General features: G+C 62.8%; 1 protein-coding gene across 6 annotated transcripts; it reads right to left on the reverse strand.

Moving 5' to 3' along the window:
• Window positions 1-1,867: 1,867 nt before the first annotated feature.
• On the reverse strand, window positions 1,868-20,403 carry CEP131 (centrosomal protein 131). 6 transcript variants are annotated; one of them, XM_027080967.1, is made up of 25 exons: window positions 20,207-20,402; window positions 19,949-20,016; window positions 17,574-17,775; window positions 16,727-16,836; window positions 16,168-16,282; window positions 15,739-15,866; window positions 13,257-13,370; window positions 12,555-12,710; window positions 11,176-11,293; window positions 10,702-10,818; window positions 10,349-10,499; window positions 9,737-9,831; window positions 9,092-9,274; window positions 8,177-8,731; window positions 6,966-7,082; window positions 6,424-6,526; window positions 5,508-5,709; window positions 5,139-5,246; window positions 4,929-5,046; window positions 4,568-4,642; window positions 3,455-3,597; window positions 3,198-3,375; window positions 2,908-3,104; window positions 2,126-2,186; window positions 1,868-2,050 (listed from the first exon to the last, which is right to left on the reverse strand). In XM_027080967.1, exons 3-25 carry the CDS (start codon window positions 17,757-17,759, stop codon window positions 1,976-1,978), a joined length of 3,405 nt encoding a protein of 1,134 aa, XP_026936768.1. In that variant the 5' UTR covers window positions 17,760-17,775; window positions 19,949-20,016; window positions 20,207-20,402; the 3' UTR covers window positions 1,868-1,975. The 6 variants fall into 6 exon arrangements, 5 of the variants coding, with proteins under 5 accessions (XP_026936768.1, XP_026936771.1, XP_026936770.1 ...); XM_027080970.1 differs by lacking the exon at window positions 19,949-20,016 and having other exon boundaries at window positions 8,177-8,302; window positions 8,555-8,731; window positions 20,207-20,401; XM_027080969.1 differs by lacking the exon at window positions 19,949-20,016 and having other exon boundaries at window positions 8,177-8,302; window positions 8,411-8,731; window positions 20,207-20,401.
• Window positions 20,404-22,258: the final 1,855 nt, after the last annotated feature.

The following is a 22,258-nucleotide window of genomic DNA, read 5'->3' on the forward strand; positions in this document are numbered from 1 at the left end:
GGGTGGATGGATGGGTGGATGGATGGGTTGGTGGGTGGATGAACAAACAAATGAACAGGTGAATGGAAACCCGTAAATCAGAAGCTAGAGAGTCAGGCACCATCTCCCTGATTGGAAAGTCACCACCATCCATTCCTCTGCTTCTCTGGCTGTGCCACCATCTTTCCCTGAAAGTCACCCCAAGTACCTGTCTTCCCATCTGCTGAAAACCTTACTTGCAAAAATACCATAGTTTAGAAACTCCCAACGACAACTTCAGGTAAAACTACATTTTGGGGGTGGATCAGAGCATCCAGAGGCTGCTTCTCCCCGATTTGGTCCCTGCCCTGCCCCCAGAGCCTCTGGCCTGGAGACCAGGGAGCAGCCAGCGCCCTCTGCTTCTGTGCAGCTCAGGGAGGGTCGAGCAGACCCAGCCTCTGAAGCCCGCAGCCTGCTGAGCTGGTGACCCACCGCCCCTCGCCTGGCAGAGCTCACTCCCAAGACCTTGCCCCTGGGGCCCAGCCCCTCCCCACCTCTTTTCTGGGACTCAGGAGGAATGCCTCAAATGGCCAGCCTGGCTTTTAGAACAGCAGGCAGAGACAGCTGGTTGGCTGAAGTGGGTGGGGAGCTGGGAGGGGCTCTAGGCCCAGTGGGAAGGGTTCTAGGAGCAAAGCTGTCCCAAGGGGAGACAGGCAGGGACCAGGAGCGCTGTGGGTGACTAAGCAAACCTCCTCCTCACCTTGAGCCCCAGGACTGGGAGCCCCAATTGGAGCTGGAGGGGCTGCAAGGCCTGCTCTCTGCCCGGTCATCTCATGGTGATGAGACAGCCCCGCAAGGGAGGGAACATGGATGGCACACATGTGCTCTGCCCAGGGACCAGGCCAGGCACTCCAACCTAGGAGGGGTCAGGCCCAGAGCGGCCCTGCTCGTCTCACTGCTGTATCCAGCTCTGGCCTGGGGTTCTGCGAGCAATCAGCTCTGGCACGAAGGAAGGAAGGAGTCATCCCGTGCAGATGAGGAAACTGAGCCCCCGGTACCCCAAAGCAGGGGATGCGGGTGCCGGGAGGGCCTGCAGGTCAGCGCTCCTGTGAGCTGCCTCAGGCCCATGGGGCATCTGCCTATGCCCTCCTGGTGGTTGAGACTGAGAGTGATCGCTGCCGGGACTCACACTAGCGAGAGGCCAAGCCCCAGGGCCTTTCAAGGGCGCAGGAGGGGCTCCACCTGCACTAGGGCCAGCCCTGCGCCTTCCCACAAGTAGGGTGGCGCCTGGGCCAGTAGGAGGGCTGTCCTGGCCAGCGCCGGCTCTCCCCAGCGACCTGGTCCCAGCACCCTCGGCCAGGGCAGCAGCAGCGACGAGTGCCTGGCGGGAGGGCAGCGGGGGAGAGTTCCCAGAGGGGGAGTGTCCCCTCCGCTGCCCTCCCGCTCCCCTGCCCAGACCTTCCAGAAGGGGCCTCCACCCTCCTCGTGGGCAGGGCCTGTCCAGTGCCCATTTCTCACAGGTTCCAGGTTGTCACCTCCAGGGGGTGTCCTGAGTGGGGGAAGGAAGGAGAGGCCCTCAGGGAGGCTGGCCAGTTCTCTAACCATGGAGGGGGCACACAGCAGCCTGTGCAGGGGTCGGGGAGGAGGCTCAGAGCTCCGTCCCCAGGGGCGAGGGGTGCGGTGAGGGGGCACGAGTGTCATGGGGCTCGTCCAGGCCCAGGCTGGAACAGAGGGCCATTCTCTCTGCTTGGGACTGGGGCCTGAGTTGCGGAACCGCAGGGCCAGGCAGGGAACATGGGGGGCAGGCCAAGAGCAAAGCTAGGTCGGGTCACCTCACACCTGGCCCTGAGCAGCCTCCAGCCCCGCCACCCCAGGCCCCAGCCCAGGAGAGACAAATCAGGGTCACACAAAGTATTAAAAGACACCTCTTTACTGTTACGACGTAGCCTCGGTGCTCCACCTGAGGGGCGGCCAGAGCACTTCCCGCCAGGCGCCCTCAGCCTGCTGCTGTCGGCGGTCACTTGGCACTCGGGAACGGCCGCCTGCGCTGCTCTAGCAGCTCCTCCAGGTGGTCGGCCCTCTTCATCGCGGCCTGCAACAGGCCGTCCACCCTGGTCAGGCCCGAGCCACCCCCGCTCCCCCAAGGAAGGCCGGCGTGGGGACCCACCTCGTGCTGCTTCCGGAGGCTGCTCACGGCCTCCTCCTTCTTTGCCAGGGCCAGCTTCACCCTGCGGGGGAGCGCACGGTGGGCCTCTGTGCGATGCCCCTGCCGGACCCCCACGCCGGCCTGCAGCTCTGAGTGCAGCAGGGTGGCCGGTGGGGGGCCTCCATCCCCCAAAGAACAGGAGGGGCCACTCCTGCCCACCTTGTCCCGCCCTGCTGACTGCGGCACTGGGCCACCTGGAGAAGCCAATGACAGGATCTGTGACCCCACGGCTGACCCCGTGTGAATCCACGCCCCTTGGGAAGGGCTCCCTGCTGAGAGGAGGACGAGAAGCCCCCACCACGTGCCTGCGTTGCAGAGCACCCACGGAGGGCAGGCAGGTAGGGACCAGGGAAGGACTGAGGGATCCACGGCGACAGGGGGAGTAGGGGGTGGAGGGTGTCCATCCTTTCTGCATAGCACCCACTCCACCCAGGCCCAGGGGGCTAAGGGCCAGGGAGCTCCTCTCCGGACGCCCACACATAGGGCACCCGCCCTGGCTGGGGTTGGCTGGGCTTCTTCCCAGGCTCTGGGGCCAAGCATCACATAGAGGACGACAGAGCCTCAAACACAGAGCCTGGAGCAGCTGCGGTGATGGGGCCCAGTTCTGCGTCGGCAGGAAGCTGGCAGGAGGGCGCACAGCCTGCTCACCTTCCTGGGCCCAGCGTCCTCTTTGGAGCCACAGGGTCCCGCCTGCCTCCCCCAGCCCTGTGCTTCCCAGGACCCCAGTCAGCCCTGCGGCCCACCTCCCGTGAACCTCCTCCAGCTCCGCCTGCTTCTCCCGCGTGAGCTGCTCCAGCTCCAGCCGCTGGCGGGCCCGCAGCTCGGCCAGCTCGGCCCTGACCTGCCGGTTCTCCTCCTCAGAAGCTGCCAGCCGGTCAGCGAACTCCTGGCGAAGGACCTGGGCCAGGCTGCTGCGCTCGCCAGCCAGCTGCTCATTTACCTGGGGTGGGGTGGCGGGGGGGACGACAGGGACGGCGTGAGGGGACGGCGGGGGCTGGGGGCTGGTGGTCGGCCACCCCTCCCGCCTGCTCACCGCCTTCACATCCGCCAGCTCCTTCTCCTTCTGCCGCACCAGGCCCTGCAGACGCACATTCTCCCCCTCGGCCTCCCCAAGGCGCCCCTTCAGCTCTGCACACCGTTCCTGGAGCTTCCGCTCCGACTGTTCCAGTTCTGAGAGCTCCGCCTCATACTTATCCCGGAGGCGTTTGACCCTGGGGGCGGGAGAAGCAGGGTCAGAGGCAGCCCCGTTGCCAGTCTCTGGGCCTCGCTCCGGGGTTCTCGGGGCCTCACCGGCTCTCGGCGGCCCGCTCGTTCTCCTCCCTGGCCAGCGTCATGTCGGCCTCCAGCCGGTGGATGACCAGCTCGATCTCCTTGTCCCGGCCTCTCCGGATCTCTTCCTTCAGCTCCCGTTCCCGGTTCAGCAGCCACGCTTCCTGCAGGGGAGGCCCAGGGGGTTTGGGGGGGCCGGCTGAGGTTGGCGGAGGACGAGGGATGGCCACATGGACTCTTGGGAATGCCCTGATGGCAGGGAAGGAGAGGCCTCGCACTACCCCAGGCCCCACCTGTCCTCAGGGGTGGAGGCCACGTCCTGTCATCAGCACCCAGCGTGGGACACAACAGGGGCTTGAGTAAGAACCATTAGCACAGCCTGGTGCTTCTCCCCCGCCAGAGACCTGGGACCAAGGCCACAGAGACCGCGTCTGCTGCCAAACTGACCCTCCTGATACAAGAAGGGACCTCATCTGGTTGCTGAGGGCAGGGCCGGGTGCCCCCAGCTGGGGGCAAGAGCGTCAGTGGGGCAGCCTGTTGGAAGGCGACCTGGAAAGCGCCGTTAGGTTTAACATGCCGCAACCTTTAACTCGGCGAACAGTCTGGGAACGTGTCCCACAGATACGGGGACCCCGCCACGCGTGGCTGGGGGTGGGGAGTAGCATGGCTGCTGGGCCACTGCTCAGGCTTTGTCCCCAGGCTGATGCCTTGTGTGGCCCCAGGTGCCTGTCCACCACAGCCTCCTTCCAGGACAGGAGAGGTGACACAGCACACCTGGTAAAAGGCATGAGAGGACAAGGAAAAGCCTGCTCCTGCGTGGGCCCCTTACACTGGCTGCAGGTCAGCCTGTCAACTTTGAGAGCAGCTACCTGGGCGAGGGGAGGGTGAGGAATGCCCGCCACCATCAAGTGGGGTTCGCTCCAGCCTCCTGGTCTCTCCCGAGGCCACCTGGAAGCTCACTCAAGTACAGTCAGAATCACACCGCCAGCCCTGGGCAGCCAGAACCCACATGTGCCCGAGGGGAGGCCACAGAGGTGGAGCCTACAAGCCAGCTTTGAAGCCTGGGGTGCCGGGCAGGAGGGGAGAGAGGGAAGGAAGACCCCACCCCCTGCCCCAGCTTCACCCGCCTCCCACCTCCTTCTTGGCGGAGTTGGCCTCCCACATCTGTTTCTCCACCTCCAGCTGGTCCTTCAGGGCCTTCAGTTCCATCTGGGGGCCAGTGACAGGGTGAGAGCAGCCCCCGCTGGCTGCTCCCCACCCAGGGCAGTGTCTGCAAGAGCCTGGATGGGGCCTGCGGTCAAGTTGGGGGTCTGTGGTGAGCTAGCTGGGGAGCCCCGTCACAGGAACCCAGGCTCAGCGTAGCACTCCAAGTGGCTGCCACCCTGGCAGGTGGGCGCTGCTCCTGGTAGTGGCCCCTCTCCACGGGTGGTATGGGTGCTCTGCTGCTGGGCTGGCCTGGAGGGGCGGGGCCCGGGCGGGATGGGGCGGGGCTGACCTGGTGCCTGCGCTCCTGCTCCTCTCTCCCCTTCTCAAACTCGGCCCTCAAGGCCCGGCCCCCTGCCGAGCTGCTCTCCTCCAGCTGCCGCCTCAGCTCGTCCAGCTCCGCCCGCTGCCTGCAGGTGAACAGAGGCCAGTTCTGTCAGGCTGGGCGGGGTGGGGCGGGGCTGGGCGGGGCGGGGCGGGGGCCCTCCCCTCCCCGCGGTACCTGGCGGCCTGCTGGCCCAGCCGCTCCTTCTCCTCGGCCACCTCGTTGTAGAGCCGCCGCCGATGCTGCTGCAGCGCCCGCTGCTCCTGCTCCAGGTGCTGCTCGAAGCTGCGGACACAGGACCCGCTGGAGGTGGGGCCGCCGGAGTGCTGGAGTCCCCGCCCCATCCACCCCAGCCGCCAGCCGGGCACGCCCCTCAGAACTGAACTGTCCAGTACAGCCGCATCCCTCGGTGTCCTACACCGCCCCATTTTCTCTGTCCTCCGAGGGAGGCCACTGCGGAGGAAGTGCTGTTCGCTCCGGGGGGGTCTGCGCACACCCCAGGCCTCACCCCCACCCTCCACGTCCCCAGAGGGCTGGGCCCCTCACCGCTGCTGGGCACGCTCCCACTCCTGACGGCCCAGCGCCTCCTTCTCCCGCTCCAGGTGCTCGCGGAGCTCCTCCGCCTGGCGTCCGTAGCGCTGGGCCGCGCGCTCGTCTGCCTGCAGCAGCTCCACCGCGTGCAGGCTCTTTAGCTTCTTCACCTCCTGCTTGTGCTTGGCGATCAGTTTCTGGATCTCAGGCTCCAGGCCTGGGGGGCGTGGAGGGAGACCGTGCTGCAGGGACCCTCCTCCACCACTGCGGGGGCGCTGCCCCTCGCCCCTCTGTACTGTGGGGGACCCCTGACCTCTACCCACCATGACACCAGGGCTGCAGTCCGGGTAGAGGACCCCCCCACCCCGGGCTCCAGCCCAAAGCACAGCTGAGTCCACCAGTGCCCATGGCATCTCTCCCTGCCCACTGCACCAAGACTCCCTCCTTGGTGCTCTGGCCTGCTGGGTCTCCCACTGGAGGAGGGGGCTCACTGGAGAGGGTGTCCTGGGGCAGGAGGGCCGGGCATGGGCAGGCACAGCTGGGGCTGCCCCATCAGCCCTCAGAGGGATCTCAAAGTGGGAGAGGAGCGACTGTGCCGCCAGCAGGCGGCCCCCACCCCGAACCCCCATATGGCTCGCTCCCCTGGAAGCTGGAGGAGACCAGGAGACCCAGCAAGGGGAGCCCAGCCAAGGGAAGGTGAGGCCCCCCAACCCGGACCGGGCCCTCTGTCTGGACGCTGGTCTGTGGCCAAGCTCGTGTGCCGCCAGCCTCCCTTGCTCCTCCTGGCCTCGAGCCAGCTGGGCCGCATCCCTGAGTCTCACTGCTTCCCAGGAAGCCTCTCCGCCACGTGTGCAATTGGAACTACTGTTCTCACTCGAGACCCCCACGATTACTCCACCCGAGTGGCAGCTCTGGGCACAGCGGCACCCACCTTTGACCGTGATCTCCTTGATCTTCCGGGTCTTCTCATTGATCCACTTTTCCCTGCGGACTTTTTCCGTGGCGCTCATGAGTTCTTTGAGTTTCTTAATCTCCTACCAGCAAGGAAACAAGAGTCAACAGAGCAGCTGTGCGAAGCGGGAAGATGCAAATGACAGCCCCCTTCTGGCCATCCTCTGGGTTTCAGGAGGCGGCCTTTCAACAGTGACCTCGGGCAGAGCAGGAAGCACCAGGGGCTGCGGGTCGTTGTCTGACGAAAGCCAGGAGTAGTAAGTGGCATCCCTCTGACCAGGGACCAGAGCGGCGGCATGTCCTCGGTCACCTCCTCTGAACCCCACCTTCTCATCTGTGACATGGGAGGGGCCACGCAAGTCCCTCAGTCCCTGCCCCGGGGTGTGCCACCTGCTGGGCTTGCGGGAAGCAGCTCGGAGGTCGGGGAATGAGGCTCCGGGGCCACCTGTCCTGGGGTTCCTCGCACAGGGCCTGCAGGCACAGCAGGCCTGGGGTCAGGTGTCAGGAGGGCGAGGGGCTCACCAGCTCGTGCTGCTCCCGCATCTGGGCCTCCTTGTCCTTGAGCCTCTGGTCCCCCTGCTTCAGCTCGGCCACCAGGGCCTCACACTTCTCACCCAGAGCCTTCTTGTCTTCGATCAACTGCGACCAGGGGCGGAGGTGAAGCTGCTGCCCCACGAGGCCAGGAGATCCCGCCTCCCCTCACCCGGGGGCCAGCGCACCAAATCCCCAAACATCCCGCTGCTCCTGGGTCTGTGCGGGACCCTGGGTCTGGGAGGGTGTGCACACATGGACAAGGGGCTGCAGCTGCCCCTGGCCCTCAAGCCCCCTGAGACCTGGCTGGTGTCAGCAGAGCTCAGGCAGGGACGGTGCCTTGGCCACAGCCCTCCACTGTGGCCACATCAGGAGCTTCCTGGAATGGGGGTCATTCTTTTGACCCCGTCACCTGGCCTGTGGAGAAGGGCCTGCCCGTCGCCTGCCAAGGGGTCTCTGTGAAGCCCCAGGATGGCACCCAGCCTCACTGAGGGCTCCAGGCAGACCCCCAATTTGGAGACACCTATGACCACCAGGCAGAGTGTCGCTAATGATCACGGGAGGCCGCTCGGTTCCTCTGGGCGCCTGCCTCTCTTCAAAGACCCCGCACCAGAGTTTTCCTCAGAAAAGGACCCGATGTGGGGGCTTGACTGAACACAGCGTGGGGCTGAAGCTTCCACCACCCTGTCAAGGGAGCTCTGGCTGCCCCACCAGCCCCAGCAGACCAGGAGTGGCCTCCCCGGGACACGGACAGTCTGGAAGGCACAGGAAAGTTCAGGGTGTGTCCTGCTGGACGCCTCCCACCAGGCCCCCAGAGGACCAAGCGGTCCTCTGAGTGATCCCACATGCCTGGACCCCACCCTGGATGTGCTCTGCCCAGCAGCTCCTGCTGCCCGCCCACCATGCTGGGCTGGGGAGCACGGCCATGGGTGGGGGGAGGATTATGGCTGGGGGGAGCATCGCTGGGGGCTGGTGAGCAGCACCCAGTGGGGCTGGTGTGCACAGACAGGACCAGCCCTGGTCCCCACAGGGGAAGATGCTGCCCGTTTCTACAGAAGGAGAAGGAGACCCACAGGGGAGGCCAATGGCTCCAGAAATCTCCATGAGGCCCGAGCTGGTCGGGAACCCAGTCCCGTTCTCTTCCCTGACTGCTCAGGTCCTGATAGCCCTGCCCTCAAGCCCCGCCTCCCAGGCAGCACCACCTGGTCGATGAAGGACAGGTGCCGCTGTATGGTGGCCTCGTAGTGCTCCTTCTGCTGCCGCAGCTGCCGACCCAGCTCCTTCTCCGTCTCTTTGACCCGCCGGATGGTGAGGTCGCGCTGCTGCGCCTGTGGGGGGTGCGGGAGATGAGACAGAGATGAGGCCCTCAGGGGGCGGCCGGGCACTTGCTCCAGCTGGGGACATGGGGACGGAGGCAGTGCTGGTGGCGACGTTACCAGCGCCCTCTGCAACAGCACCATCGCCTGCTTCTTCTCCTCCACTTCCAGCTGCAGCCGCATCACCGATGTGCTGACCTCGGACGCAGGCTCCAGGCGCCCCAGCCCCTCCTCCGGCACGGGCCCCTGGAGACCCCTCCACACCTGGGGGGCCGAGGCCGGCGGGCCCTGCCCAGACTTCTCCATCTCATCCAGGAAGCTCATGATACTCTGCAGCTTGGCCTCCGAAAGCAGGGGCCCGTCCTCGCGGGGGCAAGCAGCCACACTCAGCTTCCCAAATTTCTCCAGGTTGTCGGCTGTCAGGGAGCTGGAATCGTCCTCCTGCGGGGGGCGGGGGCGCAGCGGAAGACTCTGGGCTGGCCTTCTAGGAGCTGCTCAGGGCCCCCTGGGGCAGGGGAGGGCCTGGTCTGGAGGGAGGGCCTCTCGGGCTGCCCAGACCCTGGCAGGGCATCCATCACCTGGGGGCACCACTGGCAGAGAGGTGGTGCCCACCCCATCTCCACCCCTGGGTTATTCTGGGGGTCCTAAACCTTAGTGAGCCCGGGGATGACAGGGGGGTTCAACAAGGTCCCATCTGGCCCTCGTTAGCATCCTGACTAGAGCAGGGAGGAGCCCGGTGGACTTCCCTGGCCCCCAAAGTGCCCCTGTGACCACGTGGACAGTGGCAAGGCCCACGGTCACCTCGTCAGTCCAGGCGTATTTGTCCTTGTGGTAGGCCTGGGGGCGGGGCAGCGGCTCAGGCTCCTGCTCCAGCAGCTTCAGCGTGTCCAGCAGCTCGTCCAGGGTTGCCCTGGACTTGGCCCTGCTCCCAGCAGGGCCCAAAGCTTCCAGGCCCTCGCCAGCCACGTCCTGGGAGCTGGCATCCTGCAGCAGATGGGCCATTAGAGGCAGAGACCACCAGAGAACGGTGTGGGGAGAGGCCGGGGTGAGGTTTCCTCCACACGGGTGCCTGCCCGCTCAGCCACAGGGACTGGGCTTGCCCCCCAACCCACCTCCAGGGAAACAAAAAGGGCGGCCGAGTGAGATGGGTCCGGACCTGGCCTCCTCGTCCCTCAGGCTGGAGGCACTGGCCAACACCTAACCTCTGAGCTTCCAGCTCTCTTCTGTGGGTCTGCACAGGCTCCACCCCAGTGTCCATGAAGACCCAGTGGGATTCCAGAGCAACCACTGAGACCCCAGCCCTCCGCTGGAGTGACAAGACCCATCCTGGGTGGCCTTTCCTGGTGTGAGTGACCCCACAGCCGGGGAGGGGCAGGGAAAGGGCAAGCACAGATGCACCCCAGAGCTGAAGCCGGGCAGGGAGGGCAGGAAGGGCTGTGCCGAGACCTGAGGCTTGTCCTCTGGAAGCTGCCGGGGCTCTGGCGACGAGTCGCGGGCAGGCTGGCAGGGGTCCTCCGGGCCCGCAGTGCGGAGGCCAGCCCCTGCACAAAGGAACGCAGCGTCAGCCCACCTGGGGGCAGCGAACGCGGGGGAGCCCTTGGGAAGAGGCCAGGGAAGGGGGATGCAGGCCTGGGACAGCACGTGCCACAGTGGACCGCATGGAACAGCGGGGACAATGGAGAGCCCTGACCTCCCGGGGCGAGAGGTCAGGTAGCTGGTGCAGCTGCTCTGTAGGGACCCTGTGTCCAGCTCCAGAGTAACTGGGGCACAGGTGGAGGAGCAGGGCCTGGCGTCTGCTGAGAACGACGCCCCTCCTCCACGGATGGAAGCCACAAACAGGGCAGTGGCACAGGGGGCCAGAGGACACTGGCAGAGGCCACACCTCCTTCTCAGCCACGGGCCTCCCTGAGGGAAGGGGATGGAGAGGTCTGGGCATGGGGTGTCCGCCTTCAGGGATGGCTGCAGCTGGGGTCACCATACCCGGGGTGCCTGTACATAGAGCTGGAGGCAGAGGTGGGCAGGTGGCAGGGCAGCCTCCGGGCTCTCAGACCTGCTCACCAGTGTTATTGGCCTTGCGGGTCTGCTGGGCGGCGCTCCCCGGCCTCAGGCTTGGCTCCTGGGTGGTCTGGGGCTTCCCCGGCTCCTCCGGCCCCTTCAGCAGCCCAAGGTCAGCGTTACCTGACTTCTGGGCTCGCTTCTGCTGCAGTTCCTGCCGTGGGGAGCACCTGTAAGCAACCCCGCCCAGGGGAGAGGGCGGCCCCTTGTCCTCCCCAAGCCGTGCTGCCCAAGGCCCCACACCCAGGGACTCAGGGAAGGGGGCGGCGGGGCCCCCAGGAGCGCAGTGGTGCTCTCGGCACCCGGGGGTCCTGCCTTAGCACCAGGCTCCCCATGTGGCTCAGGTCACCCCTCACCTGGATGGCTGCCCTCCGGGCCTGGCGCGCCTTCTCCTCCCGGGCCTTCCTCCTGGCCACCTCCTTCTGTTGGTGCCGGTCCAGGAGGGTCCCCTCTCCTAGCCGCTGCCGCTGCCCCTGCAGAAGCCGAGCCATGGTGGGTTTCACTGGGAAGATGGGGTTGCCCCATCCTGCCATTTCTCTGCCCCACAGAGGACAAGCCCCCCCTCTCCCAGGTGGCCAGCAGCTCCTGCAGGTGGGAGATGGCTCTGCATCCCAGCCAGAAACCCACCCCACCTTTCAGCAGGGGTGACCTGGCACCCAGGCCCTGCCAACCGAGTGACTCAGGAGGGAGGAAGCTGGGCCCCCAGATAGGGGGGACCCATGGGGCAATTCTAGGTTCAACCCCACTGGTCCGAGAAACCCTGCCATATAGCTGGACCCCTGGGATTCTCGCCCGTGCCCTCAAGGTATGGCTCACACACCCACGCTGACCTCTTGCTTGGACGCCAGCAGGTGCTCCAGGCAGGCGGCTCCAGCTCGGCGCCGTTGCACTTGATGTCGGTACCAGCGCTGGATGGTGATGGCGGCCTGGTTCACCTGGTGGATAAACCTGCCAGAAAGTGGGGCTCAGGATGGAGGCGGCTGAGCCAAGGCCTCCCTCCCCGGGTCTCCAGAAGGCCCGGCAGGCAGAGAAGCCGGCGGCTGTGCACGTGGCCCTTCTTCAGGTGCCAGCGTTCCCCAGGGAAATAGAAATGCTCATCCACACAGGTTATTCACAATTGCTAGAAACAGAAAGTAACCCAAAGGCCCACCACCTATGGGTGAGCACCGTGTGCTCCTGACAGCGACATTACTCACAGACAAACAGCAACAAACCAGGGACTCTGCAGGCCAGGCACAGGAGGCCACAGGCCAGTGCTCTAGTCAGGGCCTGCTAGGGAAGGCAAGCTGCAGGGGACAGGCTGGTGTGGCCAGGGTCTCGGCCAGAAGGGGCTGGGTGAGAGGCATGCGAGGGGATCCCAGGGGGTGACATCATTCCGTCTGCACGTGCATCAAACTCATAGACCTGTGCCCTAAAGGGGGCGTGTGCTGTTGTACGTAAACTATACTCAGTAAAGCGGGTTAAACCCAAAGCCTTCACCTTGGCTCTCAGGGACACTTTGTTGATTCACTCAGCAAAGGTGCTAATGGACCATCTAGGATGTGAGCAGTCACCGGCCGTGGGACATGCACGCAGAGGGGAGCCCTGGCGGGGACCCCCGGGCCTCACCCAGCTCGTCCCGCTTGCCCACTTCCAGGGCCCAGTCCCAAGCTCTACTGGGACAGCAGGGGTGACTGCTCAGCCAGGTGAGGCTCTCAAAGCCCAGCCTCTGATCGCTAAGTGGTTCCTGACGGGGCACAACGTCACAGACCTGGGGCTGCAGCAAAAGATCCCACCACGCCCACCCTCCGCGCTCCCCTGGGGCAAGATTCTAGGGGCGGCTCCATCAGTTGTTTGGAGTTTTTCAGTTTTATATCTTCTTTCTGCTTAATGTTTTTTTAACTAACAGTTTTACTGAGGTATGGTTTACATACTTATAAAATTCACCCATTTTGAGTATACGATTCAATGATTTTTAGTAAATTTACAGAGTTGTACGACCGCCAGCATGATCCGGTTTGAGAACGTTTCCATCGCCACCCAAAGCACTCCCCTGGCCCCAGGCAGCCACCGCTCTAATTTCTGTTTCTGCAGATTTGCCTTTCTTGACGTTTTATATAAAATGAATTGTACGTGTGGTCTTTTCAGCCTATATATCTTAAAACAACTCTTAAATGGAAATTTCTCCCACTGGTACCTCCGGGCTCCTCCCAGCCCCAGCTGCGGTCACCTCTCAGCCTCCTCCTCGGTCACCTCCTTCCGTCTGAGCTGGCCGGCGGTGCCCCCCGAGTTGTTCTGGACCGTGTGGTTGCTACGGGCCATGTTCTTTTGCGGCTTCCCGAGGCTGCTGCCCTCGCCCTCGTCCGTGGCTGCCTTGATGATGTTGCTGACCGGGAGGGCAGAGAAAGGCTCACAGCCTCCTGACAGGGCCCCCATCTCCTGGCCCCCGGGGGACGGCTCTGCCCGCAGCCCGGGGAGGTGCCTCGGCCTGGTCCTGGGGCCTTGGGCCTGGCAGGAGGCACCCACAGATCCTGTTCCCTGTTCTGACTTGCTGGTCATTGCCCGGGTCACCTACTCTGCCCCCACCAGAGCCCGTCTGGTGGCACCCAGGGTTAATGGGCACTGCATTTAAAACAGCAGAAAGGTCTCAAATGTTACAGGATCCCAGAGCCAGATGGTGACTCAAGACACCCATGGGCCGTCCCTGACCTGAGCACACTATACAGCGGATGTAGGGGTGACGGACTAGGGGCTGCTCTGCTCAGCTCAGCTCAGCCCTGCTTGAGACCCTCCTTGGCTTTGGTCTTAGCCGGGGACCGGAGACTCAGGGGGTGGCTGCGGCTTCCTCGGCAGGACCTCAGGCTGGAGTGAGCCCGGGCCCACCTGTGTGGCCCAGGTTGTGCACCGTGCAAGGCTGGAGCCAGGGCCTTACTTGAGGGAGGGAGCCATGTGATTGGAGCTCTTGGGAGGCGGCACCTTCTCCGAGGGGGTGTAGTGGTTGTGCACCATGGTGGTGACGCAGTTGCCCACGGCGCCCTTGTTGCTCCTGCCAGGAGAGACCAGGGCAGGGGGGTCAGGCTCTGGGAAACACCCCCGAGTCGTGCTGCTGATGCCAGGGCTCACTGTGGCATCGTCTCAGCGTCCCTGCCGGTGGGGCCCTTCTTGGGACCCGAGAAAGCTCCGCCAGGGCATTCCACCGAGCAGAACCCAAGGTCTGAGGGTGAAAACTGCGGCCCCTGACTTCGGACATGCCTGCGACAGGGTGGGGGAACGGTCACAGACCAGTCAACAGAGAAAGGACCTCCCCTGCCAGTTACATGTGATGGATGGAATACACACTGTTTTCTCTCTGCCCCTCTCAAACCCGCCAGAAGGAATAAAAAATGTACAAACACAAGGATGAGAAGACGAGACAGCGGCAAAGAGATGTCCACAAAGTTCTTGAGGACGAGGAACAGAGGGCCCAGTGGTGACTGACTCGCAAAGTGAGTGAGGGGAAACCTGGGTGCCGCAGGGGCCATGAGGTGGCTGGTCTGCACCCCAGAATCCAGGGAGGTGCGGGAAGCAAGGGCACCTGGCTCTTCCAAAGCAGCAGCTGCGCCTGCACCCCCTTCCTCACTGAGCATCAGGCCAAGCCCGCCCTGCCCCACCCCTCCTCCTGCAGAAGACAAGCAGCTAGGTCTCCAGGTGAGAGTCTGTGCACTGGACCAGGACACCCCCAGCCCTTTCCTGCCAGCCCGCAAATAACCCCACGGGGGAGACAGGAGGATCTCTCCCTGGAGACACTGGGCAGCCCCAGCAGAAAAGTCCCAGATGCAGACAGGTGGGGAGCCCCCAGCACAGCAGCCTGGTCCCCACACAATCACCCCAAAGTGAAGCCTCCAGGCAACTTTTAGGGCCTCCCTCTTAAATTCTGACAGAGCCAGTATTCCAGACATTTGGGGAAAGACCCACATGTAAAAACTCAACAAACAAAATATGATGGAAATAAGGCCAAGCAAAGAACAGGACATTTCAACAAATGTACACTCAGTGTCAGGCTGTGCTGATAAATCTTTAACAGCCAAGTCTCTAGAGAGAAAAGCTCTTATCTGCAGCATCTGCCACTGTCAGTGACAATAGTTCCCACCATGGCTGATTTCAGACACCCTGGAACCAGAGCCGGGCAGAGGAGGACAGTCGGCCTAGTGAGCCGGTGCCGGCAGCTCCAGCCGCCGCTGCGTGGAATCCTCAAACACGTGAGAGACGAAACAAGAACAAGATGCTACGAAAGAGGAAGGATGGAGAGACACTCGAGAACAAGAGGAGCTACAGGAGAAGAAACAGAGCGAGCAAAGGGTTGAAATACACAGTTAAGTGCATCTATCAGAAAGCAGATCCCAAAGCTGAAGAGGAAGAAAAGGGAAGACGCCAACTTTGTAGAACCAGCCCAGGAGGCCCAACGTGCAAATAACCGCAGTCGCAGAAAGAATGGGAAAAAGAAAAGGGAGAAAACTGTCAAAGAAATGACAAGAGGAAATTTCCTAGGACCGAACAGCACAAGTGTGCACATGGACCAGCCACCAAAGCCCAGTGTGATGAGTGAAAGAAGCACGTCGAAGGCCTGGCCCTGGGACCTTCCACAACAGAGAAATGAGAAGATGACTCAAACTGCTTCTAGAGGGAGGAAAACAGACACGTGAAAGGACTGGGGATCAGGAAGGCAGTGAATTCACAACAGCTCTCCACGGAAACTGAGCAATTGCTTCAAGATGTCAGGAAGGCTTTCCAATCTAGAACTCAGCGCCAGCCAAACTCTCAGTCGGTGGAACGGTCACGGCATGTTCAGGCACACGTGGTCTTAGAAACTTTACCTCCCACACATCCTTCCCGAGGAATCTACGGGAGGATGTGCTCCCCGAGAGATGGAGGAAACGGAGGGCCTACCAGGAGGGAGGGGGTAGCAGAGGGAGGCCAGCTCGGACCCAGGCAAGAGAAGACAGGGCTCCGAGAGGTTTCTCTGGAGGAAGGTGGACGGGCAGGGCACCTGCTGGCCTGCTGGAGGGGAGTTCTAAGGTTCTCTTGCCAAGTCTGGGAGAAGAAGTGACCCACACACAGACGACGAACCAAGAAGGAAAACAAGAGATCATTTTTAACTCCGGTAAAAACAAAAGTGTGCCCCAAACATCAACAACGTCTCTTGAGCAGATTCTGCTCTGAGGTTCACATCCTGGATTCCTCAATCCTCCTGACTCTGAGGGGCAAACACAACCATTATCCCCTTGGTATAAATGAGGATCCTGGGGCCCAGGAGGGTTAAGCAACCTGCCCACAGAAATGTTCCAAGGCACCCTGGTCCAGACACAAGTAAGACAAAGCGGCCACCCCCGGGAGCTCTGGGTGGGCAGGGCCGTGTGGCCCTGCAGCCGGCGCACCTGTTGTTGGCGGTAAAGTTGGGGGCCAGGGGCACCGTGCACTCTCTCCTCCGTGGGCCCACCGGCACGTCGAGGGTGCCAGGACTCTGGGCATCGGGTGGCAAGGTGAAGGCCCTGGGCTGGTCATCCTGCACATAGACGACAGCCTGTGACCTCGCTGCACACGCCACTGACACAGGGCCCCTGCCCTGCCCCCACTGTCCCACACACACATGGGGAGCGGTGGGATGGCCTAAGGGCTGGGACATTCTTTGCTGCTCCTTCTTACGTTGACCGCTGTGGTCAAAGCTGGCTAACTAACACTGATGCCCCCCACCCCCTGCTGGCCCACCCTGCAGGGGCAGCGAGAACGAAGCCGGAACCAGGTGTCACTCCCAACGGACATGGGCCGCGTGACGTCCTGTCCGCTCAGCTCAGCTGCAGCCTCACCAGGACATTCCACGTGGCTCCCTTCTCGCTGGAAGCTTTGCTCAGACCGGCAGGCCTCTTTCTCCCACCGGGGCTGCCCTCGAAGAGTGTCAGGAAGTCCGGGGGCTCTTCTGGCCTGTGTCACAGAGAGGACAGCAAGCAGGGATAGTCACTGGGCCCGGGGAGCCCAGCTCCAGGAACCCGGACAGGGGTCATCTTATGAGGGGACAGGAGGGACCAGGTCACCGGTGGGGACTCCTGCTCCCCAGCCCACAGCATAAAATATCATTTGTCAGCCCCGATCTGACAACCGCGCCTGGAAGAGGTGCTCACACCTGTCCTGTGGCCACCACAACACCTCAGGGAAAGCGCAGCAAGGACAAAGAAGAGGTGCAGGCAGGGGGATGGTGGCCTTGAGGTCCACATCCCTGCGCAGGAAATGACGGACCAAGACTCATCCCACCCGCCCCGCCCAGGGCTGGCCCCCCGTCCAGCCAGCGCTCACACCAGTGAAGCTGGGAGAAGGGCTAACAGAGGGAGGAGAGAGCAGGCCGGGGGTACCTGAGGGGTCAGAGGTTACCTTAGGGGGCCAGGCCATGCCTGGTTGGCTTGTGGCTGGTTGACCTGCGTGGCACTGTTAGATCTGCGAAGGTTGCTGATGGCCCGGGAGCCTCCGGGCCCTGGGGCCTCCTGCCAAAAGGAGGGAAGCAACCAACCATGTGGCCAAGGTTTTAGACCCTTGCCAGTCCACGCGGCACCAGGCCAGGCGTGGACACAGATTTAGGGAGAGGCCCTCCTGGGTCACACGTAGACAGGTGGGCAGGGGAGCAGCATGGGGGTCCTGGGTTTGACCTGCTGAGCGGGGGCAGGTCCTCGGCCTCTCACACGAAGTGGGAGCTCCTCACCCCTGGCAGATGGAAGGTCCGAGAGGAAGCGTGTGAGGCCCGCCCAGGAGCCGCAACAAAGGCTGGCCATACTCCTCATCACCTTCTAACCAACGAGCCTGGCCGCTCACTCCCCCTGCAGCTCTCGTCCCGCAGCTCCCGTGGCCATCCTGCTGCCCGCCTGCCCTGCCCTGCCTGGTATCTCAAGGCCACCAGGAGCTCCTCCTTCCCCACACATCAACCCCGTTTACAGAGGAATCACACAAATCCAAATGTTGCTGGAACAGGAGGGACAGAGGGCTTGGTGCCGGCAGGATCTAGGCTCTGCCCGGGGCCAGCCGACCCCAGTCTTGACCTCTTGGTGAGTCAGCTCCCTGGTCTCCAAGCCGGAGTCCTTCCTGCCCCGGGGTGGCCCCAGGGATGCACCGGATGATGGACATGAAGGTGCCTGCTGAGGTGTGGAGCTTACCCAGGAGTCAGACGCCACCCCGAGGTAGGGGGCCCTGGACACCCCTGGACCTGAGGCCCAGCCCTAACACTCACCAGCATCTTCCTCCTTGGCTCGCTGCCAGTGACCACAGAGATGGAGCGGGCGATGGGCTTGGCGGTGGAGGCACTGTTGGGACGCCGGGACATGGGCGGAGGGAGGCCTGTCAGACTCAGGTCCATGCTTTCCGGGCTGCCCTCGGGAGGGCCGGAGGGGCCGCTGAGGGCCCTGGAGCCTTTCATGGTGGACAAGTAGGCCCTGAGCAGGGAAGAAGGGATGCGAGGAGGTGTCCTCCGAGGAACCAGATGCGCACACATAACCTCTGGCTCGGCCGCAGGGGCCCAGGGTGCCTGAGTCTGCCTGCCACCCAGCTCCCCAGAAGCCTGCCACGCCCACCACCCTCCTCACTGGGTGGCCATCTCCTCATCAGGAGCAGAAGCGAGTGACAGAGTGGGACCCCGAGCACAAACGGCTAAAGGAGGGCCTCCTGGGGTCAAGACGACCTTCCCCGGAGGGGCACTGCTGGGGGTGGCTGGGGGCTGCGGCAGTCATGGCTGTGAGCCCCCACCCTGTGGCAGGTACTCCACCCGCCTGGGCCACATATGCCTCACCTGTAAAATGGGCCTTTAGAAGTGCCTCCCCAGGGGTTATCATGAGGCTCAGACAAGACGGCTGTGAGGCTGGCACATGGTGAGCACCCCACAGGCGATATTCTAACTGGGGTTAGGGCCCCCAAACTTATCTGACCACAAAACCCCCTCCATCTCCTCAGAACCACCCAGAATATCCACGAGCTCCTGGGAGGCAGCATCTGCTCTCGTGTCCAGGTTCCCCTCCTCCCCTCCTAGGTTGGCCACCTCTGCAGCGGCCCGTGTTGGCCCTTCCTCTTCCGACTGCTCAGCCCTGGGCCTCTCTCTTCGTCCCGGGGGACTGCCTCTGGCCTCCTGGCTTCAAACACCATCCATGGGCTGCCGGTTCCCACAGGTATACCTCCCGCCCCCCGTCCCCTAGTTCCCAACTTAGCTAACCACGCAGCCCCTGGCACCTCAGACCCAAGCGGACTCCTGACCACCACCTCCAGCGCCCTTCCCTGGAGGGCATTTTCTGAAACCGGCTCAGACCGAAGATCCAGGTCTCGTCCCGACATCCTCCCCCTCACCTCCACACCTGCCCCCTCAGCAACCCAGCCGATGCCCCTTCCCCGTCAGTCCCTTCCCTCCACAACCCCCATCCGAGCCCCCATCTCCTCAAACTGGACAACCGCAGCAGCCCCTCCTCTGGCCCTGCCTGGCCGGCCCAGCCCCTCCCCGCAGGGCAGCCACAGCTGATCTTTCTGAACCGGGGCTCAGATCAGGCTATGCCCCCAGTGAAGACCCTCCGAGGACTCCCAGGCAGGGAGAATAAAGTCCACATGCCTAATGCCCCTCAGACCTGACCCTAACCTCTGTAACCTCCTCACTGCCTCCCTTTTCCCTCCTCAATCTGCTTGAGACCCTTCCCTGGGATGTCACGAGGCCCCCTTTCACTCAGAGGGCTGCCTGTCGCTGTCACTCTTCATTCCCTCATCCTGCTTCATTCTTCTTCACTTGACCACCTGCGCACACAGGTTGGTCTGTGCACTGCCTGACGCCCTCGTAAGAATGTAAGGTCCATGAGCGTGGGGACCATGCAGCCCCAGAACCCGGCACGTGGCAGGTGTTCAGGTAATAAGAGGGGGTGAGCGGCACCAGGAATGACCAGAGAGGAATGAGCACAGCCCTCTGTGCCAGGGAGGACTCTGGTGGGCCAGCGGGCACACACCATCGTCCCCCAAGGTCAGCACTGCAGCCTCCTTCAGCCCCAACACCCACAGCAGAGGCTTTGCCCCTACTCTCCAGCGTGAGGGCAGAGGCTGTCCCTGCCACTCACCAGGCCAGTGTCCTCAGTTATGCATTTCCCGTCGGGTCCTGGGGGTGAAATTTAACACCCTCCTCTCCTCGAGGCACTGGCCACACCCACGTGGACCCAGGCTGGCCCACTCAAGGAGCGTGCAGGGCTCTGGGATGGTAAACACCGCCTCTCCGTGGAAACCTCCAGGCCAGACCTCACCTTGTATATAGAGGTGTCCCTCCCAGGACCTGAAGGTGGGTGTCCAGAGTCTCTGCCTGGACCCCTCAAGATGGGCTGTCCCAGGACCCCAGGCAGCTTCTCTGCCCGGCACCTCCCCATCTCTCTGCGGTTTGGTTCAAGGTGGTAAGACCGGACTGCTGCTGACTGGTTTCCACCCCATCCTCCTGGGAAGGCAGGAGGAGCTCAATGGCCCTGGGGCATGAGCCCCTCCTCACCTGTGCGGGGACACCGATGGGCCCTCACCTGCACCCTCCCCCTCATCTGGGCAGACCCCTTTACCCGCATAAGGACCCCCCCCGGTCACCTGCGTGGACCCCCTCACCTGTGCGAGGGCCAGACCCCTTCACTTGCGCTGGCCTCCGCATCTGGGCGGGCCCAGGACCACCTCACCTGCGCGGGGACGCCCTCATCGGAACGAGGCCCCACTCACCTGCACGTTCCACCTCACCTGCGCAGCCCGGGATGCCCCTCCCTGCGCGGTCCAGGAACCCTCTCACCTGCGCGGGCCCCATCATCTGCGCAGGCCCTGGACCCCCCTTCACCTGCGAGGGCAACCCCACCAGCACAGGGATCCCCTCACCTGCGCGGGTCGGGCCTGGGACTCTGGGCCTGCGGGGCCGAACGGCGAGGGGTGCGCGGGGCCCTCCAGGCGGGGACCGGCGGGGCCCAGGCTTCGGGCCGGCGACTTCACGCCCCCGGCCCCGGCGCTGACTCCGAGGCCCGGTGACAATGAAACGGCCGGGAGGCCGGGCGAGCAGCCGCAGCTAGCAACCAGCAAACAGCCTAGCACCTCCTCCCCGTCCGTCACGGAGGCCCGCCTTTCCTGCCCGCGCCGCTTTCGAATTGGCCCTCCGGCCGCCCGCTCCGGACATCCCGGGAGCTCATTGGGCCGCTCGGCTGTCCTTCGGGAAGTTCAGGCGTGGGAGGAGCAGCAGAGAGCTGGGAGCCCGTGGTGGCGGCGGGCTGCCGATTGGACTTGGCTGCGGGAGGCGGGGTCTCAGCAGACGTGGGGGCGGGTCCTGGGCGGAGCCTGTGGGGAGGGATCGGGGAGGAGGAGTAAGGGGCGGGGTACGGGGACAGCAGCCGGGGGTGTGTGGTCGCTCCAAGCTTCTCTTTCACCCCAACTCAGCCAGCTTGCGCGGCTGCCACTGGGTCCCCGAACTCCCACGCCGTCCCCCGGCTCCCACGCATACCTCGGCTCCCACGCCGCCCCCCGGATCCCACGCGGAACCTCGGCTCCCACGCGGTCCCCGGGCTCCCTCCTTGCCGAGACCCGTCACACGTGGGTCCCGCTACCCTCTGAAAGCTCCGTTTGAGGGTCCAGACCTGCGAGTCCCAGGGAGGCCCGCCTTGGGGGAAACGTGAAGCTGTCAATAGGGTGCCCTTTCTCGGGCGGCCCTGACACTGACTCCCACACCCAGTGCGCGGTGGCGTTGCCCTTTTTGTCTCCATCTTTTCTGTCTTGACGATGCCTTTTTTTTTTTTTTTGGCCTCCTTCTCGAAAGTTTTAATCCTCCCACCTCCACCCCCGCACCTGGGGGTTGTTTCCTATTATAACCCATGTCCACAGGCCCCACTGGCAGGGCCTCTCCTCCTTGGTGTCCCAGGTGTCCCACGAACGGCACGGTGCGTCCTCCCCAGCGCGCAGGTGGACCCAGCACGCCCAGCGCCGCGCTGCTCGGTCAGATTCCACCGGTCTGTGATCCCTTCACCAGGAAAGCGCCCTCTCCTCCACGAAACTTCTGATCTCACCAACAAGTCGTCTTTCCCTTCAAAATAACAGCACTTTGCTGATTTTTGCGCCACTTTCACAAATCAAATACTTTTTTACTTTAAAATTTTTAAATTTATGTCAATAAAAATCACATTTTGGGGTGTACAGCTGAGTTTTGATGATGCCTAGAGTTGTTGTACCACCACACAAACAAGGCACAGAACATTCTCTCCCCTCCCCAAACCCTGGGCTGCCTCTGTGTAGCCAAACCCTCCCCACCCCTTGCCTCAGCCACCACTAACCTGTCCCCTGTCACTATGATTTTGCCTTTTCCAGAGTGTCGTAGAAATGCAGTCCTGCGGTGTGTAGCATTTTGGGTCTGGTTTCCTTCGCTTAGCGGTGTGAGAGGCATCCATGTTCCTCTTCATTGCCGACTAGTATTCCACAATATGCGTGAACCATACTTTATTACTCAGCAACCCAAGGACATAGGGTTGTTTGCAGTTTGGGACAATTATGAATGGAACTGCTGTAAACATTCACTTTTAGGCTCTTGTATAAACATAAGTTTTCATGTCGCTTGGGTAAATAAATACTTAGGAGGGGACTACTAAATTGTATGGTAGGTACATGTTTAACTGTTTAAGAAACCGCTCAACTTTTCCAAAGGAGGTGTATCTTTTTACATTCTCACCAGCAGCGGCTGAGTTCCAGTTGCTCCCCATTGCTCTCACACTTGATATTACTGGGTTTTTTAATTATTATTTTTTTAAGTAATACTAATAGGTGTGTAATGGTATCCCACGTGGTCTTCAATGGCATTTCCCTAATGATGTCGAAAATCTATTCATGCGCTTCTCTGCCCTATATTCATATACCTTCTTTGGTGAGGTGTCTGTCCAAATCTTTTGCCAACTT

This window comes from Aethalodelphis obliquidens, unplaced genomic scaffold, assembly GCF_003676395.1.
Source record: "Aethalodelphis obliquidens isolate GAN/ISIS:26980383/991018 unplaced genomic scaffold, ASM367639v1 scaffold44, whole genome shotgun sequence".
NCBI classification, from domain to species: Eukaryota; Metazoa; Chordata; class Mammalia; order Artiodactyla; family Delphinidae; genus Aethalodelphis; species Aethalodelphis obliquidens.

Coding starts and splice junctions, on each gene's coding strand:
- CEP131 (XM_027080966.1), bottom strand. CDS start 17,759: ATGAAAGGCTCCAGGGCCCTCAGCGGCCCCTCCGGCCCTCCCGAGGGC. Junction 13,371..15,738: donor AACTTTACCGCCAACAACAG/GTGCGCCGGCTG, acceptor CTCTCCTGGCAG/GAGCAACAAGGGCGCCGTGG. Junction 8,732..9,091: donor AATACGCCTGGACTGACGAG/GTGACCGTGGGC, acceptor CGCCCCCCGCAG/GAGGACGATTCCAGCTCCCT.